Genomic DNA, 18,148 nt, shown 5'->3' with positions numbered 1-18,148 from the left:
GCTTGAAACAGGGACCCTGGTGCCACCAGAGCAGACCTCAACCTTAAAAAAAAGCAAAGAAAAAAAAACCCTGCAATATGAGTAAGAAACAAGAAAGAGCTCTTACCATTGAGAGCTTCTGTGTGGACAGGGAAGGGGCAAACACAAACTCAGATGAGGACAATACTCTCAAATTGCCTACATGTGAAGCCTCAAGAGGGAAGATGAATTGGTCTCAAGAACAAAAAGCCTTCTAGGAAGAGCTCAAAAAAGATTTAAAAAATCAATTGAGAGAAATGGGGAGAGAAATGAAAGCAACACAAGAAAATTATGAAAAAAGAATCAGCAGCTTGGAAAAGGAAGTACAAAGATTGACTGAAGAAAACAATTCCTTAAAAATTTCATTTGGCCAAATGGAAAAAAAGGTCCATAATCTCACTGAAGAAAACAATGCCTTAAAAATTAAAATTGGACAGTTGGAAGATAATGACTTGATGAGACACCAGGAATCAGTCAAGCAGAATCAAAAGAAAAAATAGAAGAAAATGTCTTTCCTCACTGGAAAGACAACTGACCTGGAAAACAGATCCAGGAGAAACAATTTGAGGACTCCAGGCACCTCTCTGAAACTGTCCATTGCAGAGGATGTGCTGATCAACACAGGTGGAGGAGGTTTATTATTAGAAGCTCTCCATGGCAGTGAAATCACAAGGCTACTTTTTTTTAAGTCAGAAGCTAAAAATAATGTATTGGGGTTCTGTGTCAAAGTACTGTGGTAGAAAATTGTAGATATTACATTGACATGGGCATTTTTGTTTTGTTTTGGTGGGGCAATGAGGGTTAAGTGACTTGCCCAAGGTCACACAGGTAGTGTCAAGTGTCTGAGGCCAGATTTGAATTCAGGTCCTCCTGAATCCAGGGTCAGTGCTTTATCCACTGTGCCACCTAGGTGTCCTAGACATGGGTATTTTTCATCATTCTTCTTAAGTTATTGATTGACATGTTTAAGTGAGGTGATAAAGCTAAGTATTTCCTTTTAGTTCATTTCCATCCATCTGTCCTTTGTTGTCTTTAGCCATAATTAGAATGTTTATAATTTTCTCCCCCTAAATTGTTAGTCTATCATGACTTGTTTTTTTTTTTTAATTTTATTTTATTTTCACGGGCAATGGGGTTAAGTGACTTGCCCAGGGTCACACAGCTAGTAAGTGTTAAGTGTCTGAGACCGGATTTGAACTCAGGAACTCCTGAATCCAGGGCCGGTGCTTTATCCACTGCGCCACCTAGCCGCCCCTCATGACTTGTTTTTGATGATGCGTAACCACTGCTTTCTTTTCTAGACATTCCCTAGCCATCTCTTTAAAATAGGTCCTGGGGCAACTAGGTGGCACAGTGAATAGAGCCCTGAATTCATGAGTTTAAATCCAACCTCAGACACTTATTAACTATATGGCCCTAGGCAAGTCACTTAACCCTCATTTTCTTATTAAAAAAGAAAGAAAGAAAAGAAAAGAACAGAAAAGGTCCTCCAACTTGCTGGTAATAAAAGTCAAGCTCACTGACTTACACTTGACAGGTTCCATTCTCTTCTCCCCTTCCCTTTCCTTTCCTTCTCATTCAAAAATATCATTGGTTTTTTTTCATGGAATGAAAGCCCCTGGGAGAGGAACATAGGAGGGAAGTAATGAGGCCAGGAGTAGAGTAGAAGGTAATTTTTACAAATGAAAAATATAAGCATACTCCCTTCTTGTTGGGAGGTGAGAGAAGGGCATCTGCCTGGTGTTGTGTATAGGGTGTATCACTAACTAGACCACTTCTTTTCTAATAGCTGCTTGCATTTTTTAGATTACTCCTTTTTTTACTCTTTTAAGGGGAAAGGATTGTTTTGTGGGTCAAGGAAGCTCAGCTAAAGCTTTCCATGAAGTTTGAAAACCCAAATCATATGAAAGTCAGCAAGCACCTTGCCCTACTTCTCTCTCTCTTCTCATAGGATGTGATCTTGACCTTCCCTTTGTCAAAACACTAGGAGAGTAATAAAGTGGTTTGCAGAGTATTATCTAATGCAGAAAGCATTAAACTGGAGCCATGCTATATAGAATATACAGCCAGGAGAGGATTGAACTTGGTATGCTGTGATTTTGTCTTGGTCCTTAACCAAGGAGGTTGTCAGAAGTACTCCAAATATTCCATGATGCTTGAATATTTAATTCAGATTTTTAGCTCATACACAATTCTATTCCCTCTTTTCCCTCCCTGCTTCCCCATCTCCAGCTAAATGCATTAGGGTCAGGCTTGAGTGTATGGCTCTGTGGAGCATGTTGGTGGCAGTGCCATTCTAGATCAGCCACCATGTGTCAATTAGCTATGGATACCCCCTAGTTCCCCACCTTTGGAGTTGAGATTGGTATTCCCCAACCCAAGCTAGACTGAAGACTGATAAAATATCCAAATTCTCTGCCATGAAACTATCCACACTATGCAGCCCTAGTAAGATGGCTAAAGAAGATTGTAAGTTCCCACAGAGCAGTGAGGGCTGTGTGATATATTCAAAACCGTACCTGATTTAGAATCAAAAGACCTGGGTTAAAATCCTGCCACTTATTTATTACCTGTGTGACCTTATAGACAACCCACATAACCTCTTAGACTCAGTTTCATCAGCTGTAAAAATCTCAGGGAGTTAGACTTAATGACTTCTAAGTTCCTTTCTCACTATAAATCTATGTTTCTGTGATTTTCATCTTTGTATCCCTAGTGCTTAGTTAGCAAGGTTCCTACATATAGGAGCTTCTTCATGAATGTTTGTGGAATTGAGTTTTAGTGATTATAGAGAACAGGAATCAGTACTTGGAGAAGGGATAGGAGAAATGATATAGGAAGAGCCTTTTTTAAAGTTCACTAGAAATGACAAAGGAGACAGTTTCCAGGAAACCCCCAAAGACTTAGATGAACTGATGCAGTGAAGTGAGTAGATAAACGGTGTATACTATAACAGCATTGTACAAAGGAGTAATTGAGAAAGACTTAAGAACTCTGATCAATATAATGATCAATCATGATTCTAGAGGACTGACGATGAAGAACCTACTGACTGAGATGAAGGACAAAATATGCAGAATGATAAATACATCTTTTGACATAGCCAATGGGATTTTTTTTTGCTTGACTATACATATTTGTTATAAGTATCCTCCTCCTCTTGGGGTGGAGGTAGGAAAGAAACAAAATGCTTGTTAACTTTAAAAAATAAAGCTTAATTTTAAAAACTCAGTTCATAAGATCACAGAATTATAGAGTTAGCATGGACTTCACAGGCCAACTATTTCAATACCCCTCCCCCATCCCACTACAACATACCTAACAAGTAGTCATCTAGTCTCTGCTTGGCTTGATGGTGCTTGGGAGGGGATGGAGGATGAGCCACTTCCTTCCCAGGGGACCAAAAAATTCTGAGCAAGTTTTCCATAGCAAACTTAGATTTGCCTCATAGCTACATCCACCCATTACTCCCAGTTCTTCCCTTTGAAGCCAAACAGAAGTCTAATCTTAATCCCTCTTTCACATGCTAGCCATTTAGATTCTTGATGCCAGTTGTCATATCCCCCTAAATTTTCTCTTTTCCAGGCTAAGTGTCCCATGTCCTTCAACTTGATTTGGCATGAATTTGAGGTCTTTTGCCATCCTGGTTACCCCCCTTCAGTTTACCCATGTCCTTTTTAAAATGTAGTGCTCAGAATTGAAAGAAGGTGACATCTAGATGATAGCTTGACATGGTTTAAGTAGATTAAGACCTACTATGGTACAAGTTTTGTGAACTGGTATACATACATACATACATACATACATACATACATACATACATACATACATATAGATACATGTGTGTGTGTGTGTGTGTTTCTCTGGTACTAGTTTGTAGACCAGCAACTGAGAAAACAACATTAGGCTAGATTGGCTCTGCAGTGTCAGAATCACAGAATGTCATGATTAGAAGGTATCCTAGGGGTCATCTGGTATCATCTCTACTTGACCAACCCTCCTTTCTACCAGTTGTCATCCAGCCCCTTGCTAAAAGCCTCTGTATTAGATCCCTGATGTGATGCCTTTGGGATGCCCATGCCCAAAGTGGCAGCTGTGTGGGGATGGAACTTCAGAATCTCTGATAGAGCATCCTCAAACCCAGTTTTACCCCCTCCCCCTTTGTGGATTAGTCCGTGTCAAATTTACCTTTGCTGTGTAATATGGCATTTAAATCAAGGAACCTGAGAACTTAAAATTTATCTTGTTGTATATCCACTCATTTGTGCAGAGCAGTTTCTACCTTTAAATCTTAATAGCATTTTATTTTTTCCAGTTATATGTAAAGATAGTTTTCAATATTTGTTTTTATAACATTTTGAGTTCCAAATTTTTCTCCCTCCCCTCTCCCTAAGACAGAAAGAAATCTGATATAGGTTATATATGTACAATCACATTAAGCCCATTTCTGCATTAGTCATGTTATGAAAGAAGAATCAGAGCAAAAGGGGAAAACCTCAAAAAAGGGAAAACAAAAACAAAAAAGTAGAAATAGTATAGTTCAATTTGCATTCAGATTCCACAGGTCTTTTTTCTGGATGCAGAGAACATTTTCCATCATGAGTGCTTTGGAACTGTCTTGGATCATTGTATTGCTGAGAAAGAGCTAAGTCTATCACAGTTGATCATCACACAATGTTGCTGTTACTGTGTACAAGGCTCACTTCACTCAGCATCAGTCCACTTAAGTCTTTCCAGGTTTTTCTGAAATTTGCCTGCTCATCATTTCTTATAGCACAATGGTATTCCATTATATTCATATACCACAACTTGTTCAGACCATTTCCCAATGATGGGCATCCCCTCTAATTCTTTGCCATTACAAAAAGGGCTGCTATAAATATTTTTTTATGATCTCTTTGGGATACAGACGTAGTAGCGGTATTACTGGGTCAAAAGGTATGCACAGTTTTATAGCCCTTTGGGCATAGTTCCAAATTGCTCTCCAAAATGGTCAGATCAGTTCACAACTCCACCAATAGTGCATTAGTATTCCAATTTTCCCATAGCTTCTCCAACATTATTATTTTCCTTTTTGTCATGTTAGCCAATCTGATAGGTGTGAAGTGGTACCTCAGACTTGTTTTAATTTGCATTTCTCTAATCAGTAGTGATTTAGATCATTTTTTTCATATAGCAATAGATAGCATCTGAAAAACTCATATCCTTTGGCCATTTCTCAATTATTGAAAGTTTCTGCCTTTTCCCCTGGAGTATGAAGGCAGAAAGGAGTATTTCCTTTGACATGTCATTTTCTGAGCAGTTTATAGAATGATAGAATAGGAGGAAATCCTAGAAGTTCATTCAGTCTTTCCCTGGTTATGAGGCAGCCTACTTTATTTGAGATGTTGGATTATCCATGTAACCACACTTGGTTAGTGTTGCCTAGATGAGATGACTTAATTACCAAGCATTGTTTTGAGATGTTTTGGTTTTATTTGTAAATTGACCATTTGTAGTTTGGGTTCCTCATCAATGACAGATATTACATACACATTAACTAGGACATAAATGGGTTTTATTTTTTATCCTGGAAAAATTCTCCTACTTCCTTTGTCCTGCTACCTCACACTTTCTACTTATCTACATTTTACCAGCCTATTGGCTTTCTAGAGCATGACTGAAAACAATTTATACTGGGACTTTATCTTATTGGTAACTTACTCTCCTTTCATTGTAGCAACCCATAGTGGCATGTACTTTTTGTAGAATAGAAAGTTAAAAAAAAAAAAGCTGGGGAAAGAGGAAGCAAATCTATAAGGAAGTTCCACTAAACAGTTTATTAGAGGTTGAAAGTCATCAGCAGCAGATTTCTTTCTTGGCCTGTCAGTCTTTATCATATAAGGCATGATGGAGCACCAGATACAAAGGCCAGGTCTTACTCTGAAACGTGTTGAGAAGTAGATAACACTCAAACTGAGGGAAGGGCAGCCTGAATTTTAGAATCAAGAACTTACTCATCTCATCGAGAGGCTTGCCTTTCAGGAAGGGCTTTTCACTTGTGCTCTGAATATGTTAATTGCTTTATTTTAAAATGTTGTTTCCAGGAGGGTGATGTTTAGCTCTGATGTCTTTAGCTCTGTCTTATGGCTTTGTATATTTAAGCTATCAACAATTATTACTTTGTAATCAAGAAAGGAGTTGCACAGATTATTTGAGATTAAGAAAGGGCTGGTCCACAAAATAAGGCCTTGCCTTTGAGTTTGGGTGAAACATGAAATTGAGTGTTCTGTTCAGTGCAATTATTTTCATTTTGTTGAGTTATGCATTGAAGATGCATGCAAACAGCTGGAATTGAATGATAGATTTAAAAAAAAATAATCTTTTTTTTTTACAAAAAGCCCTAGATGAATTTTAATCAACTTGTTCTTTTCCCATGAAGGTGAAATGACCACTCCCCGGGTTATTTTGACCGGCCATGACTATGAGATCACTTGTGCTACCGTTTGTGCTGAGCTTGGCCTAGTAATCAGTGGTTCTAAAGGTAAGCTTAATGGTTACCTGTCCCAGGATGTGTTTGTGGTTTTTTTAGTGATTATGCCTGTGTGAATTTTTCTTTCCCGTGTCTCTGAGGCAGACATAAAGGAACACCATCTTACCTCTATTGTGTCCTTCGGGATTCCCTGGAAAGGGCCCTTTGGTGTGGCCATTCACCTGTTCTAGCTATCACATATCATTAGTAGTCTAGTAGTAGGAGTAGAAAGATAAGCTTAAGTATATTTAAATGCCTCAATGCACTCATTCTCTTGATCAGAGGTGTTAAGTGTTGTAGCCAAAACAATATCCATGAAGTCAATAGAAAAATTAGAAACATCATCACACAACTTCCAGTTTGTTGCTTTTTTCTACTAGAGAGTAAATTACTTCTTGTAAGAATTACAAACCAGTTTAACTAGACCCTCAGGTGGGTTATTTTCAGAATCATTTATTAACCATTGAGGAGTTTGTGAATAAAATGAGCCCATAGTCCATGACTATAAACCAGGAAAACCTGGGTTCAAGTACCTCTTCTGATGAAGCTGGCTGTGTGACCCTGGGAAAGTTACTTAACCTCTCAGTGCATCCACCCAAGTTGCAGAGATTAAACTTGCATTGAATTTCCTACATCAGATAAATCATTATCCACATAAGAAACATACTTCTCAATGAGGAAACCATTCATGAATGTACTGGTATCAGGCTTTTATCAGCCAGTCCCTTTCTCACCCCCTTTAAAAAAAAAATCTATCTGTCTGTCTGTCTATTTATTTATTTTGAGGGACAGTGAGGGTTAAGTGACTTGCCCAGGGTCACACAACTAGTAAGTGTCAAGTGTCTGAGGTCAGATTTGAACTCAGATCCTCCTGTATCCCGGGCGGGTGCTTTATCCACTGCACCACCTAATTTCCCCCCCTTTCTTACCCTTTTCAAAGTTCAACCCTATAATCAGCCATGAATTGCTACACGGGGCGGGGGGGGGGGGGGGGGGGAGAAAAAGACCAATGCTTGGAAGCTGTGAGAGCCAGATCTGGGACCTAGGAGGTCAGCAGTCAGGGGGGCAGGCTCTTTGGGGGTTGGTCCACACATTTCCAAGGGTACAAGGAACAAAAGAAGCAGTAGCAAGAATCCCTATCTAGACCTGCCAGCTGGCCTGCTAGGAAGACATCTTTGTGTTAGGAGGAAGTCAAAGGAGAGAAGGGGCCCAATTAACAGCAGGTAAAAGACTGATTAGACATTAGAAATTAGGTGTTGAAGGTGAAGGAGCCAAGAATTACCATGCCAGGTCTGGTCTTCGGGCCAGCTAGCCTAAAATCTAGTGCCTGCACAAAGGGCATGACTATGCTCCTTGATATCAGCTGTAGGGGCTGTGTCCCTTTTTTAGTATTATTTATGATTTGGTCAGACATGAAGAAGTTCAAAGTCTCTTCTGAATACATCTGTGAATTATTCCTGGGATCGTGAGTGGCATCAGCTTATTGTGTGGTTTGGGAAGAAAATGTAGGCTTTGCTGACTAAGACATGAAAAGAAGGTGGCTTCTAGCAGGGAGCTTGATGAAGGCTCTGGTACCTTCAAAAGGACTCAGAAACAAAGGTTTTACAAAAGAATTTAGATGTAAAGTGACAGTGGTTTTTGTTTTCTTTTTAAAATGTGTAGTATGGAACTTTAAACCTGTGTAATACATTCTTAAGATTCAAATCAGGCTTGGTTTCAATGTGACTCCATTCAAAAGAAAAATGTAACTATTAATTTTGCTGAAGGGTCACATAAAAGGCCTATTTCAGAAAATGTTTTTGAGTTTGCAAGAGTAGCAGAACCATAATTTTAGAAGGAATGTCCTCTTTTGCCATTCTATTCACTACTACCCTAGATGATTATAATCACATTTTCAGTTCATCTAAGCCATCTCCCTTACCACCTGTCCTTTCCTTTGAAAAGAGATGATTAACATTCTGCTGGCAGGCTGCCGTGCGAGATCATTTATGCTTTTTACTTCCCCTCTCTCTTCTTCAGAAGGACCATGTCTCATACATTCTATGAATGGAGACTTGTTAAGGACCCTGGAGGGTCCTGAAAACTGTTTGAGACCAAAACTCATACAGGTGTCAAGAGAGGGTCACTGTGTCATATACTATGAAAATGGCATCTTCTGCATATTCAGTGTGAATGGAAAACTTCAGGCCACCGTGGAAACGGACGACAACATTAGGGTGAGTTCTCAAGAGCATTTTTTTCACCAGCCCAGGTGTTATATTCAGGTGTGTTTCAAATAAGTGAGGAGGGGAGGGGGTTGTAGGAGAAGCTTGAAAGTTCTGGGATTGTTCAAAAGGAAAAGAATTAGGTAACTGTGTTCCAGACCTAGACTCCCAGAGGCCACCATACCGTGTGTCAGCTGTGTTAACTGCATCAATCAAAGGGAATTCTTTGTATCCAAGATCGTTTCCTAAGCTGCAGACATGGAGCTTCAGTACTCAGTTTTACTTAAGGAGATTGTGAAATGATTCTGTATTCTAAGTATCTCTGCCCAGATTTCTTTAGGTAAAGTTCCTTGATTGTTTTTCCTAATTAGTACAAAGAGGTGGAAAGATATTATGCATCTGGTGAAACAGGCCTTTAAAAAAAGGGAAAATACTTCTATTCTCTTTGGTTGATGATGATGGAGACAAATGATTAGAACCATCCACATTAGTGTTGGCTCCTACTTGCAGGATGGCTTATGGAGTGAGAGCCATGTAAAGTCAACAGAGAACTGTGGGCTGTAGCCAGTTTGTGAAGAGTTTCTACATAGCACAACAGATCTCAGATTTATCCCCTCTCCTCTCCACTTAGCTACTGCCATAGTACTGATCTTCAACATTGGACTTTTGCAATAGACTCAGAAAGTGGTTCCCTCTCCAATCTGTTTGCCACACAGCTGCCAAAATTTTCCTCTCCTTTGTGACTATCTATACTTGGTACCTCCATTTTTCTTCTCACTCTTTTCTGAACTGTGCAGTCTGGCTCCCAACCTCATCTAATATGGTCTTTTTCCAATCCTCATCCTTCTTGACCTCTCTGTAGCATTTGACATGTTGTTCACCACCTTATTCCAGTCTCTCCTTTTCAGTTATGACACACTGCTCTCTCCTGTCTCTTTGACCCTTCTTTAGTAGGCTTTACTGGTTCTTCATGCTATTATCTACTGACTGTGAGTGGTGTCTCTCAAGGGTCTCTCTTTGGTTCTTCTAGCTTTTCCCTCTATGTTGTCTCACTTGTGATCTCATCAATTCACTTGGGTTCAGTTATCTTCTCTTTGAAAAGGATTCTGAGTTCTCAATATAATCAGCTCTAGGCTTGAGTGACAATTTTGTATCACCAACTGCCTTTTGTATACCTCTAACTGAATGCCCCATAGTCAACTCAATTTCAACATGTCCAAAAACAAAAAACCTGTCTTGTCTTCAGAAAGTCCCAGTTAGGAAGGGCACTATCATTCTTCCAGTCACCCTGGCTTGCAGTCTCAATGTCATCCTTGGTTCTACATGCTCCCTCAGATTAACTCCCACAGTCACAGCCCTAGTTCGGGGCCTCATCCCATGTCACCCTACCTACTGCAGTAGCCTTCCATTGGTCTCCCTGTCTGAGGTCTCTCTCCATTCTAATCCATCCCCCACTCAAGAGGAAAAGGGATTCCTCTGACCACACCTCCCTCCCCTCTACTCACTCAACTCCAGTAAGGCCCTACTACCTCTAGGAATAAATGTAACCCCTCTATTGGGCATAGAAAACGCTTTATAACTTGGTCTCTTCCTACCTTTCCAGTCTTCTTATGCTTTCTTCCCATGTGCATACCCTGTGATCCAGCCACACTGGTCAGCTAGCTCCCTCACAAGTGACATCTTCATCAGCTGTCCCCCATTCCTCCTTCCCTGGCTTCCCCTGCCCTCCATCCACTCTGTCTATAGCTTGTAGGTAGTTTATTTACACTCATCACCTTCAACATTCAAGGACTTTCCTTTGTCTTCTCAGGTCTTAGCCCTGTGCCTGGCACATGTTAAGTGTTTATTAAATGCTTCTTGACTGACAAGTTTGACCAAGGAGCTCCAGCCCCCATATCCAGACATCCTGCACATTCTGCTCCTTCGAGCACTCTGTGTTCTATTCTCTGCATATGGTGTCCACCTCCCTCTGCCTGACTTTCCAGTTTTATGTCCTGAACATCATCCCTCCCTTCTCCCAGAGCATAGCTCAGATGCTCCCTGCTACAGTAAGCCTATCCCATCCTTCTGGTTCCTAAGGAACCACCCCCTGGAACATACTTTCTAGGAGTGATGTATTTACTTCCTCTGTGTGTGTGTGTGTGTGTGTGTGTGTGTGTGTGTGTGTGTGTGTGTGTTGTTCTTCCAGATGAAATGTGAGTGAGCTGTTTGGAAGCAGGGACTATATACATAGCAGGCATGTAGTAAATACTTATTGAATGAGCTTTTATTTTATCCTATAGGCCAGGGCTTCTTAAACGTTTTCCACTTGCCGACCCCTTTTTGCTTGAGAAATTTTTTACATGACCCCGAGCATATAGGCATATAAAATAGGTATACATAACCTTTTACTGTTGCAAGATTTTTTTGTGATCCTAACATTCAGTTACACAACCCCATATGGGGTCGTGACCCAGTTTGAGAAGCTAGGCAATACTGAAATCCTTTGAGCATAAAGGTGTTATGGTCAGACATTTTTTATTAAAAATCAAGTTGGCAGCAGAGCAGAGAATGGACAGGAGAGGGAAGGGAAACCAATTAGGGGAATATTAAAATAGTCCAGAGAGGTGATGAGGTCCTGGATGGAGTGAGTGGTAGTCAGTGTGAATGGAGAAGGAAAGGGGATGGATGACAGGGTAGAAGCAGCATGAGGGAAAAAAAAAGAGGTGAGGCTAATTTGAAGGTTATGAAGATGCTAGACGGGTGGTAAATGTCCAGGAGATGGTTGGGTTTTGAGGGGAAGATCATGAGTTCTGGTTTGGTTGCCTGTATAGGACATCCAGAGAATGTTTCACAGGCACTAGTGATGGCGGACTAATGGAGAGGCAAGGGCTGGATGAGTCAGTTTGGCAGCCATTTGCATAGATCAATCCCCGAGTCCTGGGTCTACTCACCAGGTATGTGATGTCAGTAAAAGGACCCACGACAATATTTTAAGTGACTGATTTTTCAAGGCTCTTCCTCACTCTCAACTGCCTTTTAAATGAGATCCTCCCATAGTGCTCTGTACTTGTCTGGGTAATGGTGTCTAAGCTCCTATGCCTCTTGATAGAATTTACTGCAGAATCAGTATTAAAGCTGGTTGTATGACAATAGTCTTGCCTTTTGACAGAGACAAAAGATTGGTTTCTGGAATTGGGCAGAGCAGCAGTTTTAGCTATTTCTAAAGTAATCCCTCCATAAAGCCCATTTCTATCAGCTTGGAAAGTGGTCTCTCACAGCATTTGGGATGCAAATGCATTAGGAGTTAATGATGTATTCAACCAAAATAACATCTAATTTGTAGGATCATAGATTTCAAGATGGCAGCCGTCAAACTGGCCACCAGGTCCAAACCCTTCATCTAACAGATGCTCAAACTGAGGTACAGAGAGGTTAAGTCACCTGTCCAGGGTCACGACTCCATACCTAGTGTCCTATTTCATTTGATCCTGTGCTACATTAAGAGGGGCATTGTTTCTAGGAATAAGGAGGTAGCTGTACTCTGCCCTAGTCAGAACACATCTGCTGTGTTGTGGTTAGTTCTGGGTGCCACTTTAGAAATGATGTTGAGAAGCTAAAGGCTCTTAAATACATGCCATATAAGAGGAAAGAACTGGGCTTTTTTTTTTCCTCAGCATTGGAGAAAACAGAGTGTGGGGGCATGCCAGCTATCTTCAAGTGCCTGAAGTAAGAGGAAATGACAATAATGACAATAATAATAATAATAACAGTAACAATATGCTACCACTAACATTTATGTCGTATTTCAGGGTGTGGGGGTGCTACATTTTACACCATTTTACAGATGAGGAAAACAGAGGCAGGGACTTGCCAGAGTACACACATCTAATAAGCATCTGAGGCAAGATTGAAACTCAGATCTTCCTGACTCCCTGGTCTAGTGTTCTATCCACTTCGCTACCTAGTCCCAAGTTTCTGGTGGGCCAGTGAGTACAAGTTAAAAACCAACATGAAGCTTTATATCAGGAAAAACTTGGTCAATTTAGAGCTATCCCAAAATAGAATGGGCTGCCTTAGGAAGTAGCCAAGTTTCCCTCAGTGGGTATTTCCAAGGCAGGAACTGGATGACCATCGGTCAAGAATGGTGTAGGTAGCATTCTTTGTTGGGGGTGGGGGAGTGTACATTGGAGTCAATGGCTACTAAGGGCCTTTCCAACTCAAAATATACTTTGATCCATCCACAGGAGGCAGAAGCTTAGATCTACTGTGGCATCATTGGGAGGCAGTGGTAATAATAAAGTTAAGGAGGGAAGAAGGTAGGCACTCAGAGAAAAAGGGCCTGAGAGGAAGGAAAATGACCCTGCACTAGAGGTGGAATTATTGCTTCTCCTTTCTCTTCTCCATTTTATTCCTTGGTTCTCTTCCTCTTACCTCCATCTGTTCCAAAGGCCCTGTTTTACCAGATACTCTCTTCTCTATTATTTTCCCACCTTTCTCATAATACTTCATTTAAACCAAGTACACATCAGAGGGTTTTCTTTCCCTTACAATCGTAATGTTGATAATCTGTCACTTTCAGTTCCGATTATGTTGGCAGCTGGGCTGATAAATCTGTAAAAGATCTCGAAATCCCTTGCTGACTGAAACGATTTCTGGAGTGTTTCAGTTAGTACCAAAGGCTTATGGAAGGTGCTTTTGTCAATAGCCATTGTGCTCTGGGCACCCCCTTTCTTTCCCTGTCTCCTTCCCTTCCTGCGCCTGTTTTTTCCCCCTCTCCAGAATTTCCCGTTGAATTTTAGACTTAAACAATTCATGGCCTTTTTCCCAGAGCTTCTGCACTCTATCATGCTAACCTGCAAGTGGCAACTGTGTGATTAAAGTCACGGTGCTTAAAATGAGCTTTACCTGCCCTGGAGATTGACACTTTCACTGTTCACTGCCTGGGGGAAATTAGGAAAGGAAGGAAATGAACAGGCGTGTTTGGACACAGTTCTCAGAGGCCCTTCCCATGTATGGACTCAGACTGGGGGACCAAGGAAGCAAACTAGTCATGAGCTGGGAACTGAATTCCATTCTCAGAGAGTGGGGGCTAGCAAACATACCCTGGGGAAGCTGGCCTAATCAGCGCTTCCCACCTGTTTTTATTTTAAATGCTGTATTGCCCCACGTCATTTTGGTTAATAGCACATCACAGTGCATCAACTGTGCCATGTTTAGATGTCTTAATGAATAACTTAAATTTAAGGAGGCAGCCTGCACAGATCAGTCAAGTCGTTTTATCCAAAACAGAGGCTATCCACTATTTCACCCACAGAAACTCGTTTATTTTTCTTTCCTGAGATCATGTTTTGAAATGTGGAAGTCCCCAGCAGACTGCCATAGCCATCATGGTGACAGCTCGCCATTAGAAGCAGCAGTGCCTTCTGGAGAACCGACTGGCTGTAATATTTTTCCAAAGTGCCTGGGCTTTCTGTGGGGGAAGCTGCTGCACCGGGGACCCACTTAAAATTTGAGTTGCTCATGTTCAGTAAATAAGGTGCAAGTACTAGATGAGTTGCTCATTTAGGGAGGAGTCCTTGCCCTCACAGTGCCCCAGTTTTCCCTGTGTTCTCTCACCCTTTGAAGTACCTGAACAGAGGTGATCAGCCATCAAAGAAATTGCAGTGGATTTCTGGGGAAAAGAAAAACAAGAAAAACACCCCAACAAAGATGTTTTTGTCCTCCTTTGTAAGCATGTAGCTCATAAAAATATGGAGAAACTTATTGTCTTGAAACCCCATTTATTTGACCAAAATCTCTGAGATACTTAGATCAAAGGGTTAAAGAATTAATGGTTTTAATTATCTTTTAATATAGCATTTCTCTAATAAAAAGCCCAAAGTATAAAACTCAAATGAACCACAACGAGAAGGTTAATGGATTTTCATCAGCAGAATTTATAAGTGTAGCAAATAATTATTTATCACGGTCCTCATTGCAATTTCCAAAGAGCCTCAGGAGACTGCCACTTGCAAGATGAAGGAAAAGAACATTTATTTTATTTCTAATGAAAAAAATTTTAATATGTGCATTTTTGTTTAAGAGATGTGGTTATAAGAGACACTCTAACAATCCTTACCACCTAGATCTTATTATGATTTATAATAGAATTGGGTTGTGGGATTGGGTTTTTGTTCTGAAAAGATGGTTCAATAATTTTAAAAAAAACCCCAAAAACCTTTACCAGTCTTCTTAGTACAGAATTTCCTTTTCTCTAAGGATAGACTATAGCTTTCTTTTCATTGTTTTCTTTCCTATAAACCATAGTAAACCTCATAGTCTGGGATGTTTAGGCATACATATGTATGCCTTAGAGGAGGAGCATGTATGTTTTTAAGATGCCAGAAATTCTGTGCTAGGCTGTGTGTTTAATTGGAGGCTCAAATTAACAGCCATACATCAGAAATATGATTTTTCCTCCCTCGGGGCTGTGCAGAGACCAAATCTTAGATGCCCTGTTGCCAGCCTGTTGTAAGATTATTTTAAAAAAGTAAGAGCATTAGAAAGATGACTGTGAGGAAATGGGGAGTAGTATACGATTAATTCTTTTACACCCAACCCAGACAATAAGCAGGCCCAGCTGGGGTAGTGCCAGTATTCAGAGCTCTGCCATTAACTTTGGGCTTTTGAACTTGCCAGGCATGAATAAGGAAGGGAGGAGTCCCTACTCTCAGGAGTACTCTGGGATGTCAGCTTTGAGGCCTTTTCAGATAAGGGACCGTCAAGATTCTGCTAGAAGGTCAGTTTCAATACCTCAACTATGCAGATAAGTCTGGGAAACAAAGTTGGCTCATCAGCCTGTTTGAAAGATGTGCTAAAGGCATCCTTCTCTAGCCAGGCTAGAGAAGGGTTTATTTTCCCTGACCTTCTCCTTCTTTGAGATAAAGAACATCCTTAAATGCCTTCTACCTATGGTACTCTTTCCAACAGACTATCCTTTTTTGTTTCATAGCCAGATTCTGTGTGGTGCAAGTGGAAAAAACAAACAAGCCCCAAAACCCAGCTGAACTTGGCTGCAGGACTTAGAGCAGGATGGGAAATTTGTCAATTACTACTGTTGTCAACATGACAAGTCACTTGTAGGTGTCTGGAGATAGGCTAGATGAGCTGCTGAGCCCATCCCGGCCTAGACTGTCCCTTCCTCCATTTCCTTACTTCTCAGCCCTTTTCAGGCTGGCTTCCATCTCTCCACAGGTGGTCCTTCATGGCATTTTTCTTCTGCTGCTATCCTGTCTGGGGTCTCTTTCTAACTGCCTGAAACCACTCCACTCGCTTCCTTGCCAGGTGCATTCTAAGTCAGGGTATTCTCCAAAGGCTCATTAGGCCCTCTTCCTATGGACTCTCTTTATAACCCTCTCCTCTCCTAACGACCCCGTCTCCATATCCAGCTTTAATCTGCCTCCTCCTAAACACTCCAACCCCCTCTCTCTCACATGTCCAAGGTAACTTTCCTCTCCTCCTTTTAGCTGAGGAGCCGTTACCTTCATGCTGCGTCTCTCATCCATTCCTAAGGCTGCTTCAGAACCTCATCACCTCTTGCCTGGGCTGTTACACTGATCTGCTGATTAGCCGTCATCTTCCATCCCCTTCCAAACAAAGATAAAGGATAAAACAAAGATTCCTTAGCCTGGCCGTTAAAGGTCACCACAATCTGATTCCCCATTATTACACATTCCGTTTCCTGTCAAGTACAAATTACATATTAGCTGACCTCATACTTCCATCTCTAATGACTGCATGACCATCCCTGAAATGCACTTCATCCCACCCAGATCCCTCCAAGGGCCAGCTGATATCCCACCTTTCCTCATAGGGATGGCACACCCCCTCCTCAGCCTCTCTCATGTGCTGTCATCATTCAGTTGTGTCTGACTCTTCATGACCCCAAGGACCATAGCACACCAAGGCCATCTGTGGGGTCTCTTGGCAAAGAAATTGGAGTAGTCTTCCATTTCCTGCTCCAGTGGATTAAGACAAATAGAAGTTAAATGATTTGCTCAGGCTCACACAGCTAGTAAGTGCCTGAGCTGGATTTGAACTTAGGTCTTCCTGACATCAGGCTCAGGCACTTGAGTCCACTGAGGCCACCCAGCTGCCCTTAGTCTCTCGTTTACTTATCCCTGTATAGGTCATCATCCCAGTAGAACGAAAGCTCATTGAGGACTGGTACTGTTTAATCTGTCTTTGTGTTTCCAGAATCCACTGGTCCCAACTGGATCTGGGTCCCAAAGGAGAACCTTGAGCACTCACTGTTCTTAGAATTGAGATCCCTTCTTGCCCCTTCCTCCTGAGAAAAAAGCACATTTAAAAGACATCACCAGCATTTCCTATCTCAAGTTTTTAAATAAGAGGCTTGAAAGTTCTACACATAAATATTTCTTATGAATTGTGGACTTTTGAAAAAGCTTTATAAAAACCTCATCATGGATCTACTCGACTCCCCATGGCAGCCTTGGACAAGTCACTTCACCTCTGGTGCTTCATTTCCTTATCAGTAATAGGAAAGAGCTGGACCAGAGGGTCCGGGAGGTGTCTGCAAATCTACCTAGAGAAATATGACATGAGTCATATTAGGGGACAAAGCACTGGCCTTGGAGTCGAGAAGAGCCAAGTTCAAATCTAGGCTCAGACATCACTGGCCGTAGGGCCCTGGTGTCTGCCTCGGCTTTCTTATCTATAAAATGGGGATAATAGGTCTATCCCAGGGCGGTTGTGAGGATCCGCTGAGGTGATACTTGTCAAGTGCTTAGCGCCATGTGCTGGGCACTATGCTAACTGTATGAATGCTAGCTCTCAGGATTAATAATCGGAGGATGAGGCTGGAGTGATGCTTAATATATTCACATCATCATGTACCCGCAGGCAATCCAGCTAAGCCGAGATGGCCAGTATTTGCTCACAGGAGGAGATAATGGAATTGTCATGGTGTGGCAGGTGTGCGACCTCAAACGGCTCTTTGCTTACCCAGGGTGTGATGCTGGAATTCGGTCCATGGCTTTATCTTATGATCAAAGGTAAAAATGTACATATTAATAAGCATTACTATTAAACTAATTCTAATGAGGTAAACTGTGATATTATTCAAATCTGTGCAATTAATGTTGTTAATTTGTTAATGTTAACTTGGTTTCCAAAGGACAGCATGGAAAGTGGAGAGAGTTTTCTTCACTGACAGTATGACAGTTCTAATGGGAGGCTGGGCCTTTCTGAAGAAAGCAAGACTTAAGCAATGGCCCCTAGATGCATCATTTTGCTGTATTAGGCCTTTTGGTAGCTTCAGTTTGGGAATTTGTTCCATTAGCTTTTGTACCATCACCTCAGTCACTTTAGGGCTTCATCTTGCACTCCTCATGTCAAACTAAAATAGCTCATGTGCACAAAGAAGAGTTGTATC

The 18,148-nt window shown here is 41.3% G+C and overlaps 1 protein-coding gene across 1 annotated transcript in view; it reads left to right on the top strand.

The window, feature by feature from the left end:
* Nucleotides 1-18,148, top strand: part of LRBA (LPS responsive beige-like anchor protein) — a 762,673-nt gene that overhangs the window by 742,728 nt on the left and 1,797 nt on the right. The window contains 3 exon segments of the mRNA XM_043969784.1: nt 6,440-6,541; nt 8,549-8,745; nt 17,617-17,768. Coding sequence (XP_043825719.1) covers nt 6,440-6,541; nt 8,549-8,745; nt 17,617-17,768 — 451 coding nt within the window.

This window comes from Dromiciops gliroides, chromosome 6 (genome assembly GCF_019393635.1).
Source record: "Dromiciops gliroides isolate mDroGli1 chromosome 6, mDroGli1.pri, whole genome shotgun sequence".
In the NCBI taxonomy this organism is placed as follows: Eukaryota; Metazoa; Chordata; class Mammalia; order Microbiotheria; family Microbiotheriidae; genus Dromiciops; species Dromiciops gliroides.
Note: the sequence above shows the minus strand (reverse complement) of the source record. Positions and strands in the feature narration are given on the sequence as shown.